Source organism: Schistocerca nitens, chromosome 9, assembly GCF_023898315.1.
Source record: "Schistocerca nitens isolate TAMUIC-IGC-003100 chromosome 9, iqSchNite1.1, whole genome shotgun sequence".
NCBI classification, from domain to species: domain Eukaryota; kingdom Metazoa; phylum Arthropoda; class Insecta; order Orthoptera; family Acrididae; genus Schistocerca; species Schistocerca nitens.
In genome coordinates this window covers 17,599,719-17,620,471 of record NC_064622.1, presented here as the reverse complement: position 1 = coordinate 17,620,471, position 20,753 = coordinate 17,599,719, and the positions used below count along the sequence as shown (strand labels likewise).

The following is a 20,753-nucleotide window of genomic DNA, read 5'->3' as shown; positions in this document are numbered from 1 at the left end:
TTATTAAACCTACTCCTGCATTACCCCTATTTGATTTTGTATTTATAACCCTGTAATCACCTGACCAAAATTCTTGTTCCTCCTGCCACCAAACTTCACTAATTCCCACTATATCTAACTTTAACCTATCCATTTCCCTTTTTAAATTTTCTAACCTACCTGCCCGATTAAGGGATCTGACATTCCACGCTCTGATCCGTAGAATGCCAGTTTTCTTTCTCCTGATAACGACGTCCTCTTGAGTAGTCCCCGCCCGGAATTCCGAATGGGGGACTATTTTACCTCCGGAATATTTTACCCAAGAGGACGCCATCATCATTTAATCATACAGTAAAGCTGCATGTCCTCGGGAAAAATTACGACTGTAGTTTCCCCTTGCTTTCAGCCGTTTGCAGTACCAGCACAGCAAGGCTGTTTTGGTTAATGTTACAAGGCCAGATCAGTCAATCATCCAGACTGTTGCCCCTGCAACTACTGAAAAGGCTGCTGCCCCTCTTCAGGAACCACATGTTTGTCTGGCCTCTCAACAGATACCCCTCCGTTGTGGTTGCACCTACGGTACGGCCATCTGTATCGCTGAGGCACGCAAGCCTCCCCACCAACGACAAGGTCCATGGTTCATAAGATGATGTGACTTACCAAACGAAAGCGCTGGCACGTCGATAGACACACAAACAAACACAAACATACACACAAAATTCAAGCTTTCGCAACAAACTGTTGCCTCATCAGGAAAGAGGGAAGGAGAGGGAAAGACGAAAGGAAGTGGGTTTTAAGGGAGAGGGTAAGGAGTCATTCCAATCCCGGGAGCGGAAAGACTTACCTTAGGGGGAGAAAAGGACGGGTATACACTCGCACACACACACATATCCATCCACACACACACACACATATATATATCACAGATGTCTCAGACTTGAAAAGGTCTTGAAACCATATAGTCACATTTGATTTTAGTTCATATAACCTGGGAGTGGAGCAGCCTCTCTCTCATTTCACGATTCTAAGAACTCATAGTAGCTTTAACACTGCTCTCAGGATGAATCAGTTTTGTATCTTTGTCTAGGACTAGCTTTTGTACTGTGGACTTGTATGGAATATCAGACCTCTTTTTGCAATAAAATATTTAGTACTTCATGCATGTTCTTATTTGTGTTGTGTAATCGCAACACTTTGGACATACATAAACGTTAATAATCACAGTAACTGAGAAATTTATTAGAAATTTACATATTTAAAAATTAATTGTTTACAATTCACATTTTACAAAATTCTGTATAAAACAGACATTGTACAGGGGAACAAATAATGTCAAATCCTTACTTTTTTTATTGTAAACCTACTGACACAGTCAAGTTGTAGTGCATATATAATTTCTAAGTATAATTTTGTAAAATTATGTATTCTAATGATGCTCGAACAGTCCACGGGTATACTGCCGGTTCATAGTGTCTAACGGGCAAGCAACAAATACTGTTCAAGCAACAAATACACTGGGAGAAACTGAAGAATCATATTCTAATGATGCTGTTAATTCTGTATATTGTTTAACTTTGATATAAAGGCTGGTGCTAGACCAAGGAAGTAGGTAGCAGACAGTCAGTTGTTTGCTAGTCCGTTGTTGTCAGATCTGGTCAATGTTGAAAAAAAAAGCAGTAATTGATGTGAACGTGATTATGAAAATGGAAAATACGTGACAACTAGTGCTGTAAGACAGCATTTCGCTCCTGCAGTTTTGAAAACCCCAAGACAATGGCCATGTCACAACAGATAAGTAAATTTAACCATTATTCTGTATATAACCCTCTTTTTGAAACATTAAGTGCTTTGTTTTAATTAAACAATGACATTATTGCAATTATGTCTATGGTTGTAGACATGAAATACCACCTTACTTGGTCAGTTCATTTTTAATTACATTTTTGTCCTTATAAAGTCCAGTTTATATGAATTTTCTTTGGACAGTTTGTCTTAAGGACATACTTGTTGTCCTCAGGAAGTTCTGTTTCTACTTGACCCCTATCATTTCTGCTATAATACCCAGTTGCCTACTGAAGAAACATCATCTAGTTTTTCTCTTACTTTTGCATTTAAGAGCCTCATTATTGTCATGTAGTGAGATTTGTCATTACTTAGCAGTTTCTGTGCCTCTTTGCAGAGCTCTTTTCTCCCTCCTCATCAGAATGTATGTTGGTGCAACTGGCATGATATCCATGTAAAATATTTTGTGATGAGTATTGCCATTTTATCTGCAATTTCCTCAATAATTCCACAATGATAAGAATTTATTTAAAAATAAGGGATTGTGTATTAGATCATATTAAGCAACAAGATTATACAGAGTAGACAAGAGGAGAAATTGTTTAACACAGGCAGTTAAACAATACAAAATGTGCTTGTACCAAAAAGAAAAATGATAAGAAAATCTCAAATAGAACAAGGCCACAATTAAAATTAAGGATGGCGTTTCAAGAAAATCATATTAGAAACATGGCAGAGTATTATGCTAAATTAAACTGAAATATTCATCATAAATCTTGTGGCAGCTGTTGGCTCAGCATGCGTCAACCACCACATCTGTGAGAAAGAACTTCTTTGACTTGTTCATCCTTGCATGCTTTTTTTAGTTATATTTTGTACGCCAATGTTATTATCTGCCACAAGATTTCTGTGAAGACACTGTTAATAAAGTGTATATTATTGAAAAATGTGTCTCTAGTCCTTTCTACTACAATGTAGTACTGGAGTACCTAGTGATGACTCCATTATTGTGCATTTTTATGTTGTGTTGACTTTCCTCGGTGATTATTGCAGTTTGTTGTCAACAATGTTTTCCACGATCAGGGTGTCATCACCATATTATACATTGGACGCTGTGTGCCAACCTCTATAATTGAGTGCAATACAGAGTGTCACCTCAAGTATGTCAAACGTTGCTTTCCATGCTGCCTTCACGTCTCCTGATTGGGTCCCCCCCCTAATCGACAGCAGCCATCTTTGCCATTTCAAGTTATAGCACAACGAATGCCCAGTTTGAACAAATGATGATTAAACAGGATCCAGGACCCGCAGCAGACTGAGCAAAAGGTGAGTATCAACACCTCCAAATTGTGTCTCTTTTTCAGCCTTTGGGCACTGCCGCCCTGTCCACTCAGATGGAGCATTCTAGACTCTTCCACGATGTAATGGCCACAGCTGTTCATATTGCACCGGTCGTGTCATCCGTGTCAGCAGCATTTGCACCAGCGTCATCCACGCCTACCACATCTGCCACCGTATGTGACACTGTAAAGTGCTCCCCCCACTATGACTGTTACGTCGGGTACCGTACCACTGTCGCTTTCCACCATTGCTGTGATGAGAGTACCGCCATCATCTAGTACCAGGTTTTGTGCTGGCTTAGGCCACCCTTCCCTCCTGGCCACTTCTCTAAGCTGCCTCCCCTCGACAAGGCAGCCCTCTCACGTGGTTCACCCTGGTGGACTCAGTGCGTTAGCAGCACCACTTATCAGTTATATCGTCCTAACCCTGCCTCCTCCCCCCAGATACCTCAACACAAGACAGATCATTGTCGAGCACCTTTCTCGATCACCGATAGATGCTTCATCACGTAATTCATGTGCAACAAACTGGTGACAAGATGCCCTCACACCTCGGGGGTCACCTGCATGCCATGTTGGTCCTAACATCTCGCCAGAGGGTGCCTTGTGGGCCATTTGTAACGCCAAGCTTCCTTGTGAGGCTACAGTTACAGCTACAGCTCTTATGTTTGTCTACAGAACAACTGGAACACAGACTCTGACATGCAGATCAAGTGTTTCAAGTCATGTGACACCATGAGCTTGTCACTTCTACAAGACCTGATTCTGCTTCCTGCATTGGCAGTCCTGATACAGATAGGGCTATCCCTCATCCTTGCCACCCAGAGTAAGTTATGCAAGATCTTACACATCAAGCAATGAAGCAGTGCAGCCAGTCAGCGGCAGACCCGCCACACTACTTGCACTCCCTCCCCTATCCCCCTCCCCACTCCTCACCTTCTACTCTCAACAGTTCCCTGTGCAGAGCAAAGACAGGTGTTGGTAGTTCATGTCCTACTTGCTACACTATGTGGTCAAAAGTATCCAGACACCCCCAAAAACATACGATTTTCATATCAGGTGCATTGTGCTGCCATCTACTGCCAAGTACTCCATATCAGCGACCTCAGTAGTCATTAAAAATCGTGAGAGAGCAGAATGGGGCACTCTGCAGAACTCACAGACTTCGAACGTGGTCAGGTGATTGGGTGTCATTTCTGTCATACGTCTGTACATGAGATTTCCACACTCCTAAACATCCCTAGGTCCACTTTTTCTGATGCAATAGTGAATTGGAAGCATGAAGGGACATGTACAGCACAAAAGCATGCAGGTCGACCTCGTCTGTTGACTGACAGAGACTAGCGAAATTTGAAGAGGTTTGTAAGGTGTAATAGGCAGACATCTATCCAGACCATCACACAGGAATTCCAAACTGCATCAGGATCCACTGCAAGTACTATGATAGTTAGGTGGGAGGTGATAAAACTTGGATTTCATGGTCTAGCTGCTGCTCATAAGCCACACATCACACTGGTAAATGCCAAATGACACCTCGCTTGGTGAAAGGAGCATAAACATTGGACAATTGAACCACGGAAAAATGTTGTGTGGAATGACAAATCACGGTACATAATGTGGCGATCTGATGGCCCAGTGAATGTCATCTGCCAGCGTGTGTAGCGCCAATAGTAAAATTTGGAGGTGGTGGTATTATGGTGTGGTGGTGTTTTTCATGAAGGGGGCTTGCACCCCTTGTTGTTTTGCATGTCACTATCACAGCACAGGCCTACACTGATGTTTTAAGCACCTTCTTGCTTCCCACTGTTGAAGAGTGAAATACGGCTTTTCCGGAAAGACACAAGTTGAAAATATGGTCACTATTTTTTAATTAACTCAAATTTGCCATATTTCGTGACAGTACCTTTTCCATTGGATGTTTGCAAGGCGATATAAGTCTTGGCTTCAGTTGTCTAAGTATGATTCCACAATGCATCGTTGTCAGCTGCAGAAATGACGTGGTTCAAAGTGTTTCTCTCATTTTGGTGTTTTAAATACAGTTTCTTCTTTATAGTCAATACAAAAATAATAGTAACATAATTCAAAATTATTTAGGACTTCGACCTTCACAATGTTCTTCCATCATCACACACCAACAGTTAGCTGCCGACTGACTATAGTCAAAGACGACTCTAACGTCAAAGATACTTTACACAATCCACAAGTTTCCATTTGTAATCAGTCTCTTTGCTGTTCTTCGATACATTTCCTAATAGTAAACAATATGCTTTCACTCTCAAAAACAGAGGTAAATTAACATGTAATAAGACAAATTATAATAAATTCTGACAAAAATATAAGAAAACATTTACACTTCGGTATCGAAAAATAAGGTAAAAAAAAATAACATTTCCCAGATCCATTACAACTGCTCCCCAGGGCTTTTGTTGTTATGGAAATATACAACAAAATCCCGACCACTCTCAGTAATGGATCTGTATTACACAATTAGTACACTAATGATGCAGTCTGATAACCTCTTCTAAATTTGGATTCTTTGAATCTGTGGACTTGTTACTGGCTGTTGTTGCAATGATACTTCCCCATCAATCCCATACACAAAAATTCAAGTAAAGAAATTATTTGACATGACAAATATATATGGTATAAAACATACATGAGAAATATTCTAACATACAGCATACAGATTAAAAATAATAGAAAGGTAAAACTCCTTTGCTAGAATAAGATTTAATTTAATTTTTTCATACATATATTTTTTTTTAACTTCTGATTTTTTTTATTTTTTTATATTTTTTTTTATTAGTCACGGTTTTTTTTGTTTTTGTTTATTTTTTTTGCTTATGATTTTCTTTTTTTACTCATTTTTTTTTTTGTTTGTATTTTTTTTTCTTATGATTTTCTTCTTTTAGTACAGCTAAAGATACATCAGTATTATCTAATTTTTTTTTTTTTTTGCAATTATTTATGTACACTTTCCTCTCTACTACAATATTACTACAAGTCACATTCTTATGAAGAGTACTTTTGCTCCCCACAGCATCAGTATAAACAACAATAAACTGCTCATATATCATGAGGCTTTATCTAAAATTGGTTTTGAAACTTATACCTTTGCATGCATGTCCTCACATGCATGCCTTCACCCACAGGGAAGACTTAGCTTCCAAAAATTAGAAAAAATTCAGAAATGCTCACTAGGGAGACTTTTTTTTGTAAAAATAGTAAAAATAAATCTTTCTCTCATTCTTTGTTACATCAGTGTTTTTTCATCAGTTTCAATTAACATGTGACTTCAAATTATTAATTTATACATGCAAATATACATACTTGGTTGTACAGGTAGTTTGACCTAACAAGCATATTCCAGTGGAGGACTTTTGTTTTTGATGATAATAGATTATTTAAATTTTTTGAAATTATGATTTCTGTTTATACAGTTTTAAAGAGACAACATTCCTGAGACCAAATAATTTCTTTGACTTAGGATACACCAAACGATAAGCATTAGGGTGTGGATTTTCTATGACTTCAAAAGGCCCAATATAGATATCAAAGAATTTTTTAATTTCTGAAGTTAACATTTTTGATTTTTCATGAGATTTGACCAGAACAAGATCCCCAATTTTAAAAGTGGTTAATCTTACCCTATTGTTATGTCTTTTATTCCTCTTTTCCCCTTGTTTCCTCATAGTTTCCCTGACAATATCTTCTCTCTCTTGCATAGTTAAAGGTGTACATATAGGAAATTCAATAAGTTCTGATATAAGATTTGGAGGTCTAATATTAAACATAATCTCATACGGTGAAAATCCTGTGGAACTATGTTGTAGGCTATTCATAATATCTTCAAAATTTCGAATGTGCTCAAACCAAGTTGGATGTTTATGGCTACAGTAGGTTCTACAAAGTCTCCCAATTTCCCTCATATATCTTTCTGCAGGATTGGTGGACGGAGAATAAACAGATATAAGTATATGCTTCAATTTTGATCTTTCAATAAACTGTTTCCAAATTTTTGAAGTAAACTGTGAACCATTATCTGATAATATAGCTTTTGGTTTACCCACCTGTGCAAAATAATCTCTTTCAATTTTTATTATAATTTCATGACTAGTAGCTTTTTTCACTGGATATAGTTTAATTAATTTTGAAAATACATCTACCATAACAAATATGTAACAGTGACCACCTTTACTCTTTGGTAACATTCCATATAAGTCCACTGCGATAAGATCTAAAGGTTTTTCCGGAATAATGTTTTGCATCTCTCCACCACATCTTTGATTGCTCACTTTAACTCTCTGACATTTGTCACAGGTTGCCAATTCTTTTCTTACCTTCTTTCCAATATTGTAAAAATAAACATTTTCTTGTATCTTTTGAATGCACTTCTGTATCCCACAATGACCAAAACTTTCATGTATGTAAATGATCAGCTTATCAGCATCTGCCTCTGGCCAACACAGTTTCCAATTATCAGAATCTACATCTGTTCTCCGAAATAAAATCCCCTTATGTAATTTGTAAAATTTATCAAGTTTCTCATACCCCTTCTTGCCTAAACATTCTTTGATTAATTTCCAACTCTGATCCAAATTTTGATTTTTTCTAATTTTGTTACACATAGCTCTAATTGTTTTCTCATTTTCCACCCCTTTTAAGTATCTAATTTTAAATTGCTTTTCCTCCTCTTGTTCAAAAATCTCCTTTTCTCCCCCAATTGGTAACCTTGAAAGTGAATCAGCTACTACATTCTCAGAACCTTTAATGTGTTTGATTTCGAAGTCAAACTGTTGCAGAAATATTGCCCATCTGGTCAATCTACTGTGGTATAATTTGCACTCTTGTAAGTAACTCAAAGCTTTATGATCCGAAAATACTATGGTTTTATGTCCAATAAGGTAAATTCTAAATTTTGTAAAAGCCCAATGAATTGCCGAAAGTTCCTTCTCTGTGACTGTATAATTTTTCTCATGCTTGAGCAACATTCTGCTTGCAAATGCTATGGTACAATGTATCTTAACTCCATTCTCTACTCTTTCTTGAAATAACTCTGCTCCAAGCCCATAATTACTGCTATCAGTGTTCAAACAAAATGGTAAATTAAAATCAGGTCTGTGTAATAAGTGTTGCTTCCTCAACTCTTGCTTAATTTTATCAAACTCTTCCTGACAACTTTTATCCCAAACCCAAACAGTGCTTTTCTTAAGTAACTGACTTAAACATGGTGCATTCAGACTCTGATCACTTATATGTTTTCGGTAATAACCGCATAACCCAAAGAACGACTTTAATTGTTTTTTAGTCTTAGGAATAGGAATTTCTGAAATTGCTTTAATTTTTTCTGGATCTGCCAAAATTCCCTTGTCTGTGACAACATGACCCAAAAATTTTAATTCAGAAACTGCAAACTTACATTTCTCTAATTTCAATGTCATCCCCCCTTTTCTAAGTTTTTCACAAACTGACTTCAAAATCGAAAAATGTTCCTCCCAATTTTGCCCTGTAACCAAAATGTCATCTACATAAATTATCAGTTTAGACGCAAGTTCTTGCCCCAGTACATGATCCAAAGCTCTTATAAATTCGGAAACAGAAGAATTTAACCCAAATGGTACAACACAATATTGGTAACTCTTACCATTGTACAAGAAAGCAGTATATTTTCTAGAATTAACCGAAAGTGGTACCTGATGAAAACCCGAAGTTAGATCCAAACTTGACATATATTTTATATCTGTAAATTTATAGAGTAACTCATCAATATTTTCAGGATGGTCTGTCTGTCTGAACAAAATTTTGTTTAAGTGTCTAGAGTCCAAAACCAATCTTACTCCACCATCTTTTTTCGAAACTACAACTAGAGGATTATTATATGCACTGATACTCCTTTCTATTATATTACATCCTTCCATTTTTTTCAGCTCTTTCTCAACAGCAGGTCTTTTTGATATTGCAATACTGTATGGTTTTATGAAAAATGGTTCATGAGGTTTTACCTGAAGCTCACACTGATAACCCTTTACCCTACCAGGTATGTCACTGAAAACATCACTGTATTCCCACAGCAGATTTTCTAACTGTTGTTTTTGTTCCCCAGATAAATTTTGTGTTTCTGAAATTTTCAAATTTACTAAATTCCCAAATTCAACTTCATCAGTATCAAATCTATGAGTTTCAATATTCTCCAATCTATTTTCTTTTAGTAAATTGATACTGTCAAAATTTCCATTACTCTGATCACCAAGTGTGTTCACAAAATTTGTCTGAATGTATTCCCTTTCACTAGTTTCTATCAAAAGTTTTCTTCCAACCCAATCAAATGCTGTATTTACTTTTACAATCCAATTCATACCCAAAAGAAAATCCTCATTAAATTCCTGCATTACAAAACATCCATGTGTGAACAACTTGCCTTCAATTAAAAATGTCACTAAAGCCTGGCTTTTTACCAATTTACTGCTCTTCCCAGTAGCACCTTTTATCTTTACCCCAACAACTGGCATTTCAACATAATCTTTCCCCACTTTCAATTTCTTGCTTAACCTTTCAGATATTCCCGAGATCTCACTTCCTGTATCAATTAAACATTTACCAATCCATGACCCAATTTGAACTTTTATATAAGGACTGCAAAATTGATCACTTTTCTCAGAACCTGTCTCCTCATGTAATAAATCACTTTCAATTTCCCCAAACCTATACTTATCAGAATCATATGGTATATCATTATATGTATTATTTGTCACAGTTATAAAATTTGCACAAGATACAAAATTGTCAGTATTACTCTCTATTATCTCAAATAGCCAAGAATTTTCATCCAAATCACATTGTATACTATTGAAGTACTTTTCCTTCAGCTTTTCAAAAATAACATATCTCATCTTTTTCCACCACTCAGGACATACAGTTTCACATACATTAATAAACATCTTTCTAAAGTTCTTGTCAAAAGAAATAGTTTCACTGTTCAGCCATATATTCATAAGAAATGTGTGTGTATCATTAGTATCTGTAAAAGTTTCACTTAGGTAAGAAGTTATACATGTGTCATCGTTGTTTGTGTAGTCAGATTCTTTACCAGCAACATCTAAATTCACACTTTTACATACACCCAGCTTGCGAGCTTTATTCATCCTGGTAACATCCCTGGGAATTTCTATAATATTCTCACTATTTAATCCATTTTCAACCATGTGTATACCCAACTCCCTATTTAAACTAATGAAACACCTTTCCTCAACATCATCATCAATACCATTACCATCATTATCAACTATATCAACAACATCATTATCATTACACATATTCAGGTCATACACATTCAAATTATCCCCCAAAATATTATTTCCCCTTTCTAAAGTTACCAGATCCCTTTCACCAACATTTTCATTCTCACAGCATACATTCTCTCTTTCATTCACACACATCTCTGAACTACTACAAATTACATCATCTGGCAAAGTGTTGTTCTTTTCTACCCAAGTGTAAAACTCTGTTAAATTAAATGAATCACAATTGCTTTTTTCTACTGTATTTTCTTGTGTATTCAAAATGTTATCTTTATCATCATTATTTTCCTCTTGAAATTTCTTCAATAAGTAACAACTAATGACCTCATGTGATAGCTTAGGTTTGGAACTGTCATATTTGGGTTTATGATAGTCACATCCATTGGTCCTTTCATCATGCTCACCTTCTGCCTCAACCTTGCGGACCTTCAAGGGGGCGTCTACTCGTTTTTTATTTCCGGTTCCTGTTTGAATTGCTGATTATGGTTCTGCCAATGTCTCTGATCAACATTTCTATTCCCATTCCTATGCCAAACATTACCTGATTGTTGGTAATTTCTATTGTACTGATCTCTAACAAAATTTCTGTGATTTTGATCACTAAAGTGTTCTCTATTTTGTTGATTATTAACGCGAAAATGTTGTTCTTGTTTTGGATAAAAATTATGGTCCTTCTTTTCAAAATTGCTATATCTCCCTGAATTTTGACTGACACCATGATAATTGTTTTGTTCCCTTTTTTGAAAGTTGTCATTTCCCCAATTTTGACCATCACCTATCTGAGTAATCCCACTGTGTGTTCTTGTTGTTACCCTATCCAACTTATCAATATAATTGAGAAACTGCTCTACATTACTATCAGGACAATGAACTAAACTCAACTGCATTGTTGATGGCAATCTTCTCTTTAAGGTATCAATTTTGATCAAGTCATCCAAAGGTTTTGTTAAATGAATAAGTTTTTGAAGTTCACATTTGCAAAATTGTTTCATGTTCCCATCTGATTCTCTATAGTTTCGCCCATTCAAAAATTCACTTTTGATTCTAGTTTGTTTAAGATCATCCCAAAATTTTTCCAGAAATTTTGATTCAAATTCTAAAAAGGTCATCCCCAAAGTTACAATCTGGTTTGCCCAAGTCAAAGCTTCCCCTTCCAAGAATTTTTTCACAAATTTAATTTTTATTTCATCTGGTGAGTGAGGTAAAAAACAATCCTTACAATACTGCATAAAATCAACGGGATGTAAGGGTCCATCTGCCGAAAAGTGCTTCACTGGAATATTAGATACAAGATTACATGTGTTGACATTGTAATTCTTGCTTTGAAATTCAATGTCAAAACTTTCAATTTTTTCGCTAAGTTCTTTGACAGATTTTTTGTTTTCTAAATCATTGCATTCTACTTTTTCTTCTAGAATAACCAAACGATTGTCAGTTTTTTGTTCTACATTTTTAACTAAAACTTTTGTATTCTCATCCAAATTTTTAATTTCCCCTTTTATCTCATTAAAATCAATTAAATTTATTTCCCTATCTGCCAGTAACTCATTTTTTACAGTATTAATTTCACCACTCAATTTAGCATCAATTTCATTTACTTTTGCTTCCACAGATTCAATTTTTTCCTCAACACTGCCAACTCTGTTCGAAAGATCACCCACTTGGGTATTGACTGCTTGGACTTGCAACAAAATGTTATCAATTTTTTCATCCCAGTAAGTCTTATTGTCGTCAACTGATTGTCTAATTTCTTGCGTGAAATTTACAAGAAAACTTTTCAAATCAAATTGATCGGTTTTTTCTATTTTATTTGACCTGTCCTGATGTTCGAAGTCTATTAAATTACTACTTTCTACTTTAGGCACAATACTCTCGAAAATCTCGTAAGTCATTGTGAAGAACAAACATTTATACACAACAATACAAAACAAGTTAAAAATATTGTTTTAACAAAATACGAGGGTTTCATGACTTATCTGGAACACTCTTCTACTGTTGCAAAACCACGTTTTCCATCCATGTGATTGTTGACCAAAATTCTTGAAGTATTTTCTTCTGTCGAAAATTATATTTTTTTGCCGAAACATTTCTTCTCCAAAACTTTTACTTCCCGATGAACACAAACACTGTAGCACACATTCTGAAGAAACTGGTATTAACACACAAAAATTTTCTTCCTCGTAGCACTGTTGAAGATCTCGTGAACACAATATCCCGGCACTGAGCCCCCAGTTGAAATACGGCTTTCCGGAAAGACACAAGTTGAAAATATGGTCACTATTTTTTAATTAACTCAAATTTGCCATATTTCGTGACAGTACCTTTTCCATTAGATGTTTGCAAGGCGATATAAGTCTTGGCTTCAGTTGTCTAAGTATGATTCCACAATGCATCGTTGTCAGCTGCAGAAATGACGTGGTTCAAAGTGTTTCTCTCATTTTGGTGTTTTAAATACAGTTTCTTCTTTATAGTCAATACAAAAATAATAGTAACATAATTCAAAATTATTTAGGACTTCGACCTTCACAATGTTCTTCCATCATCACACACCAACAGTTAGCTGCCGACTGACTATAGTCAAAGACGACTCTAACGTCAAAGATACTTTACACAATCCACAAGTTTCCATTTGTAATCAGTCTCTTTGCTGTTCTTCGATACATTTCCTAATAGTAAACAATATGCTTTCACTCTCAAAAACAGAGGTAAATTAACATGTAATAAGACAAATTATAATAAATTCTGACAAAAATATAAGAAAACATTTACACTTCGGTATCGAAAAATAAGGTAAAAAAAATAACATTTCCCAGATCCATTACAAGAGCAATTCAGGAATGATGGTTGAATCTTTCAACACGATTGAGCACCTGTCCATAATACACGGCCTGTGGCAGAGTGGTTACATGCCAATAACATACTTGTAATGGATTGGCCTGCACAGAGTCCTGATCTGGATCATATAGAACACCTTTGGGATGTTTTGGAACACTGACTTCATGCCAGGCCTGACTGACCAACATCGATACCACTCCCCAGTGCAGCCCTCTGTGAAGAATGGCACCTGACTGAATGTATGCCTGTAAGAGTGGAAGCTGTCATCAAGGCTAAGGGTGGGCCAACATCATATTGAATTCCAGCTACGAACTTGTAAGTCATTTTCAGCCAGGTGTCCAGATACTTTTGATCTCATGGTGTATGTTGGTTCGACACAAACTCTGGGGATGCTGCTTGTAACTGCCACCCTCTGTGTGTGATGAAAAACTCACCACATGGGCTGCAGTAGGCTCCACATCCTGCCCTTCTTCCCCAGAGTGCCGCCCTTCAAAGTCAGTAACCATCCAACAATCACCTCATGTCTAGACGCTTCTATTTGCTTAACACTTCAACCAACACAGGCTTCCTGATTGACACCGGTGTGGAAGCAAGTGTTATTCAGCATGCTCTCACTCCATCAAGCATCCTGCCATCACCTAGTACAGTCCATGAGGCCAATAATTCAGACAAGGCCTATGGCACAGCCATGCTACAGCTGCAGCTCACTCCAAATCTGCAGTTCCCATGGGCCATCCACATGGCAGATGTCGAGAGTCCTGTCCTCGGAATTGACTTCCTTAAGCACTTTGGCCTCTCGCTGGACAACCAGTCATTTGTGCTATTGCATCACACTTCTGGCACACTTATACTATGTTCCCTCATTCTGCTGGCTACAGCCCCTTTGTCTCACTGTGATACACTTGTCCATCCATCACCTGAGTGTATACTTCTGATAGCTCAACTTGCCAACTCCCTCGTTCGAGCTCTTACTCCAATGTTGTGACATAGATGTCCTTCATGCGAGCAACAACATGCTCCATCAGGTAGTTGCGGATGCTTCCAACGACCTGACACATGCAAGTCACATGGTCAATGCTCTTCCTGCCATGACACCACATGCTACACATCTGACCAACGACACACACACTGCCATTCAGCAGACTTGATAGGTTGGTGACTCTTCTCGTATCAATGTTGCGTGTGATGTTCGTCCGCCCCCCCCCCCCCCCCCCACTTTCACACCTCATGGCTATTTCACATGGAACCTGTCATAGGTTAATGACCAATGAAGGCCCTCCTATTCATTACAAGACAAGGCACCTGACAGATAACAAACTGCACCAATCAAGCCACTGTGCAGGAACTGTTAGACACAGGTATAGCCCACCCCTCTTCTAGTACCTGGTCTTCACCTATCCACCTGGTCCCTAAAACAGGCGGTACCTACAGGTTATGTGGAGACTACTGCAAACTGATCACACACACAACTGACAATTATCCTATTCCACACATCCAAGACTTTGCACAACAGCCACATGGCATGCATATGCTTAGGATCATAGATTGTCGCAAGGCTTAGCATCAAATACCAATGCACGCTGATGACATCCCATAAGCACCCATCATTACACCAGTCGGCCTATTGGAACATGGTTTCATGCCTTAAGGACTGAAAAATGCCGCCCAAACCTGATAGTGCTTTACTGATTCTCTACTTTTACCGCTGTCATTCTGCTATGCATATGTAGATGACATCCTTATCTTTTCCTCTTCCAGTGATGAACACAGGTTACAAGTCCTTGCAGACAATAGTGTCAAAATTAATAATAATAAAACTCACCACACTAGCATCACCTTCCTCAGTCATGAAGTAAACACTGAGGTCATTCGCCCAACTTCCGACCATGTCACTTCATCTCTGACCTACTGCTACCTGAAGCCTACTGTGATCTTTGCAGGTTTCTAGGTACGGTAAACATTTTCAAGTGCCTTATATCTGATGCTGCCTCACTTCAAGGCCCTTTCATGGATCCTTTAGCAGTTTAGAACACTTCCAGATTACATAGAATGAACTGGTTGGGTGCTATGTTACAAGCTTTTAAAAATCTCAAGTTTGTGCTCTCCAATGCTGTCATACTTGCACAGCCTGTAACAAATGCATGCATCTCTATTAACACAGATGCTAGTGACTACTCTGTGTTCAACATATGGACCTCATTTCTCAGTACACTATGGATGTCCATTATATCAAAGATGCTGACAATATCATCGCAGACTAAATGTTGAGAATTAATACCATTACTTTGCCACTTGATGTGGACAGACTGGCTCACTTGCAGCAGCAAAACCCCAAAGTACAGAACTTGTTACAAGACTTGTATATGTCCTCTATAGTGGAATCCTGACACCTACCTGCATCAGATACTCCAGTATTGTGTGAAACGTCTACTGGGACACTGCATCCCATAGTTCTTTCCACACTGCGACTCACAGTTTTCAATGCCATTCACAACATGGCCAAACCATGTATCAAAGCCACTATGTGCCTACTTACTGAGCATTTTATTTTACTGAACATCAAAAGTGACTGTCACACCTGCATGTGCATGTGCACTCCCTGCCAGTGTGGCAGTGTCAGTCAACATGTCCACCTCCTCTTGGTGGGTGGGTGCTGTCCCTCTCACCAACATATGAGCCAGCTCAGCAGCCTGTGGTTTCATTCACACGTGGCTGGTCCATGTCGGCTGCCCACCATCTATCGCAACAGATCAGGGTCGGCAATTCAGATCACTCACATTCACTAAGCTCTGTAATCTATGTGGTGCTGCCAAGTTCTGTGACACTACCTACCATCCACAAAGTAACAGACTTGTGGAACGCTGGCAATATGCTGAAAGTGGCACTCGTGTGTCGTGCCAGTGGCTGGGTGGAAGCATTATCGTGGGTCCTCTTGGGCATATGCACCACCTTCAAAGAGGATCTTCAATCATCTTTAGCCAAGGTACTGTACAGTGAATCTTTGGTCCTTCCCACAGAGTATGTTGAGGGCTCTCATCCTCTTCCCCCTCCACTCTATGCACAATAGATGAGCGTGTGCGCTCACACATCTCAAACATTCATGTGCCCTCTCCCCATCTGCATTTCATTCACAGTGACCTCCCCTCCTGCGACTGTATTATGCTCAATGATGAACCAATTTTAACGGCTTTGCAGCTCCTTTATTTGGGCCCTCATAAGGTACTATCATTAACAACAGCTTCATTATTCTCCTCAACAGTAAGCCACAAACTTTATCCCTTCATAGGCTAAAATCAGCCTACACAATTGAAGCAACACAATTCATGATCCACCACCCAGTGAATCTACTCCAGATGAGTATGGCAACTCATTGTTCGATCAATGCACATCGATTCTTGCTTCCCCTTCCAATCCCGTCCCTCCCAGTGCTATAATGAATCTCCTAGAGTTGTGCACAGAACGTGTGATTATCCTGTGTTCACTCTCATGACTCATCTCTCACCAGCACCACTGAATGTCCCAACAATCTCCATCAATATCTCGTTGTTCACCTCCGAAGATCTTTTGATCGAGATCTGCAATGATACTGTCTTCCTTCTCCATACCCCTCCTTGCTCCTTCATTGACCCCAACACTCCCCACATCATCCTTCTGAAACGTTCTATTACCCTTTATCTCCTTTTTAAATGAGGTCAACATTACTGATTCTGCAGGCCAGCATACCATTACGATCCTTCTTTTGTGTGTGTCCTCAACCTACTCCCCCTCTCCCATCCCTCATATTCCCTTAACCTGTGCAAGCCAGCCGTGGTGGCCGAGCAGTTCTAGACGCTTCAGTCTGGAACCACGCGACTGCTACAGTCGCAGGTTTTAATCCTGCCTCGGGCATGGATGTGTGTGATGTCCTTAGGTTAGTTAGGTTTAAGTAGTTCTAAGTTCTAGGGGACTGATGACCTCAGATGTTAATTTCCATAGTGCTCAGAGCCAGCACAGCCTTAACCTGTGCATGTTGTCCCCTCCACTCCCCTTTTTGTCACCAAGATTATGTGCTTTCCTCTTCTCCTCCTGTCTTGTAAAACAACTTCAGCTCCACCTTCCCCTCATGACAGCTGCGACACGGCTGGTGACACTGTCTCTCAGCACATCAGGAGCTCCTCCGTCTAATGACCTCCACCGTGCTCTGCACTATGGGGGCAGGGGGCTCTGTGGTGGCAGTCAACTTGGCACGAGTCGACCTCCACCTCTGTGAGGATGAACTTCTTTAACTTGCTTTTCCTTTTAGCCATGTTTCGTATGTTGTTGTTGTTATTTTCCATGAGCTTTGTGTAAAGATGCTGTTAATAAACTGTATATAATTGAAAAGTGTGTCTCTAGTACTTTCTACTATGATGTACAGGAGTACCCATAGGCAAAAGGAGAAATTGTTTAATGCTGATACGTTGTCCGACAGTACAAAATTTCCTTGTATGAAAAAAAAAGAGAAGTAAATCTCAAATAGAACAAGGCAGCCATTAAAATTAAGGGTAGAGTTTCAAGTAAATTATATTAGAAATATAGCAGAATATTATGCTGAATTAAACTGAAGCATTGATCATAAATATTAGTGAACTGATGTAAGTTGGCATGATGAAAATCTTGAAGAAACAAATGAAAATATAAGAGGATGAAGAACAAGTAGCAGCTCTTTATAAAAATAAGATTTCCTTGCTGAAAAGAAATACTAATGACAGCCAGTTGTTTTAGCCATCAAGTTACAAGAGCAAAAAGTAGTACTCATTAGATTATCTAATACAAATATGAATACTTCTTTAAGGTGCATTTTGGGAATGTGTTATAACTTGCTAATGCATCTTTCCATCTCTCTGGTATACATTAAATTTTTAGTTCAAAATCTGTAAGTACATGCATGTTGGCAGATTCCCAAGTTTGGTGTTCTTACTGTTGTTGTCTTCCCATTGTATTTTGCTGATAAGTAAAGTCTGTGTTTGTAAATGCTTGATAGTGGACTAATGGCAAAACTACAATAGCAGAATAAACATTTGTACACCCATAAGTAGATAATGATGCCTCTTAGATATACTGACTGTTTACTTTTTTCTTGTGGTTCTCTTAAGTCATTCCCATTTATTGTCACATAATGTATCTTACTTTTCCATACAAAGGATTCAATGATAAACCTAAATCTTAAATGTTTAAATACTGCATAATGTTTATCACTCCAAAATTCTTTGCAGTTTTTGACATTTCTGGAAACTACAATCTAAGGAAAAAGAAGATACATAGCTTCTTTAAGCAATAAACTAAGTACAGTAACAGGAGCAAGATATTTCTTGTGTTTAAAGTTTTTATATTAATGATGTATAGAAAATATAACTTACCTCTGGAAGTTTTTTTGGTGTCTTAATGTGCATGCCTGCTATTTCTATAATATTTGGTACTAAGGGCCTGGAGTAGTCGAAGCTGAAATGAGTGTTAAGTAGCATGAGAGAAGTATTGCTCTCCAGTTTTGCCAAAGGAGGTATACTGGGATCCTTGAAGTACTTCTGGACCATTTGGTCCAGAGCTGGAAGGTAAAAGTAATGGCGATAGGCGTTGAACGTGAGAGCAGAAAAAATGTTGTATGTCCGCTGGAACAGGTTCATATTGGTTGTGTAGGCAACCCCTATCTCAGGGAGGTAGGACAGAGGGTAGGGGTTCCCCACCATGGCATGTGTCCATGTAGCACCGGCTCCAGTAGCACATGCTCCAACAATGGGAGTTTTGAACTTGTGTGCAAAAGCAAGTAGACAGTCATGGAAAAAAGCTTCAATTATCAGGAGCTCAAACTTCTCATCTTGTGAATTAATAAGGCTTTGCACACCTTCGTCTTCCATTAAATCTTGACAAAATTGCTCTCCTATCTTGAACATGAGAAGGAACTGCTGTTGGTGTGAAAGCTTGCCAAAATCCAAGAAATTTACTCCTGTAACAGAAAAAAAGCAAAATTCCATCTTTAATTAATTGTAGTCCTGTATAAGACATACATTGCATTTTGATGAACATATGTGTAAAATAAGCCAAAAATTAAACAATACTGTCTACACTACCCACATGGATGTTCATACAGGTTATTCCTGGTTAATATAGTAAGTGGGGTGGGTCTTCAGTTTAGAAAACAACACTGAAGTATTTATGTATTGCAAATTTTAAAACCTGCCTACTTTAAAATATATCTATACTTAATTCTGAATGGCGGACTCACAATATTGTGTGTGAAGAGGGTAAGAATATGTTAACCACATTTCCAGTTATTGAAACATCCAACATGCTGTATGCCCTACACTTCATCAGTTCCTGAATGCAAGATCCTTTAAAATCTGTTTGTTTCACTCACTGGAAGCATAAGCAGGTAGTGTACTGAAGTCTGCTGACTGTGTAATAGAGCACGCTGGAACTCTTCCACCTGTTATTATTGCTCTTCTATTAGCAATTAACTTTCTTCATAATTTTTTTTATTTGAAACTAGTTTTCTGCATTGTTTGTATGTAGTGTATGCCCAAATCTATCAAAATATTATTACAACTACAGTAGAGTCCCGCTAATCTGAACTAATTGGAAGCGGACCTTGTTCAGATTACTGATTTGTTTGGATTAGCTGGAATTATGGTGACAAGTTTCTAGAATGAAGTATACCAAGCAGATAAGTAGGTACACCATGGTAATAAATGGGAACAAGTGTGGGAACAATGGCTCACTCTCACTCCCTGCCCTTGTCGTTGTGCATTGTTGAGACCTTTGTTTTGTCTGAGGTCAGTGCACTGCCAGTTGGCTCCCAAAGCATTGGTTATGTTAGTTATTGATTGCTGGCATGCATAACAGTTGTATTGTATTCGTTCAGGTGTAGTGGTGTAGGTATTTTCGTCATGAGTAAACGGAAACATACAACATTAATTCTCAAAGAAAAACTGAATGTTTTGACGTGGATGGACAATGGTGAAAATTTATCTAAACTGGCAATGGAACTGGGTTTTGGTAAAGCAACTATTTGTGATTGGAAGAAGAACTGAGTGAAGCTTGAACAGTCCTGTGCAACGTCTTTGGGAAAAACACTTGAAATTCAGCAGAATTTTGACACAGTCCCAGTATGATAAAGTGGATGAAGCTTTTTTCCTTTGGTTTATGCAGGAAAGAGAAAGAGGAACTCCTTTGAGTGTAGCACTGGTTCAGGAAAAGACTGTTTACCTGAACAAGTTAATGAATGGTGATGAATCTTTTAGTGCGAGTACAGGTTGGTTGGACACATTCAAAAAAGTCATGGAATCCGCCAGCTAACAATTACTGGAGAGAAGCTTTCTTCTGACCGTGATGCAGCAAAGGAATACTTGGATGAGTTTGAAAAAATGATAAGAGAAGGAAATAATTCTCACCAACAAATTTATAATGCTGACGAGACTGGCCTTAATTTTAGGACATTGCCAACAAAAAGCCTGGCATCAAAAGCGGAAGACCATGCTCCTGGTTTTAAAATGTGCAAAGATCG

General features: G+C 38.1%; 1 protein-coding gene across 1 annotated transcript in view; it reads right to left on the bottom strand.

Annotated features, from left to right (window-relative positions):
• LOC126202990 (UDP-glucosyltransferase 2-like) overlaps positions 1–20,753 on the bottom strand; it is a 114,547-nt gene that overhangs the window by 50,031 nt on the left and 43,763 nt on the right. The window contains exon 3 of the mRNA XM_049937188.1: positions 18,613–19,196. Within this exon, the coding sequence (XP_049793145.1) occupies positions 18,613–19,196 (584 nt within the window). The remainder of the gene's footprint in view (positions 1–18,612; positions 19,197–20,753) is intronic.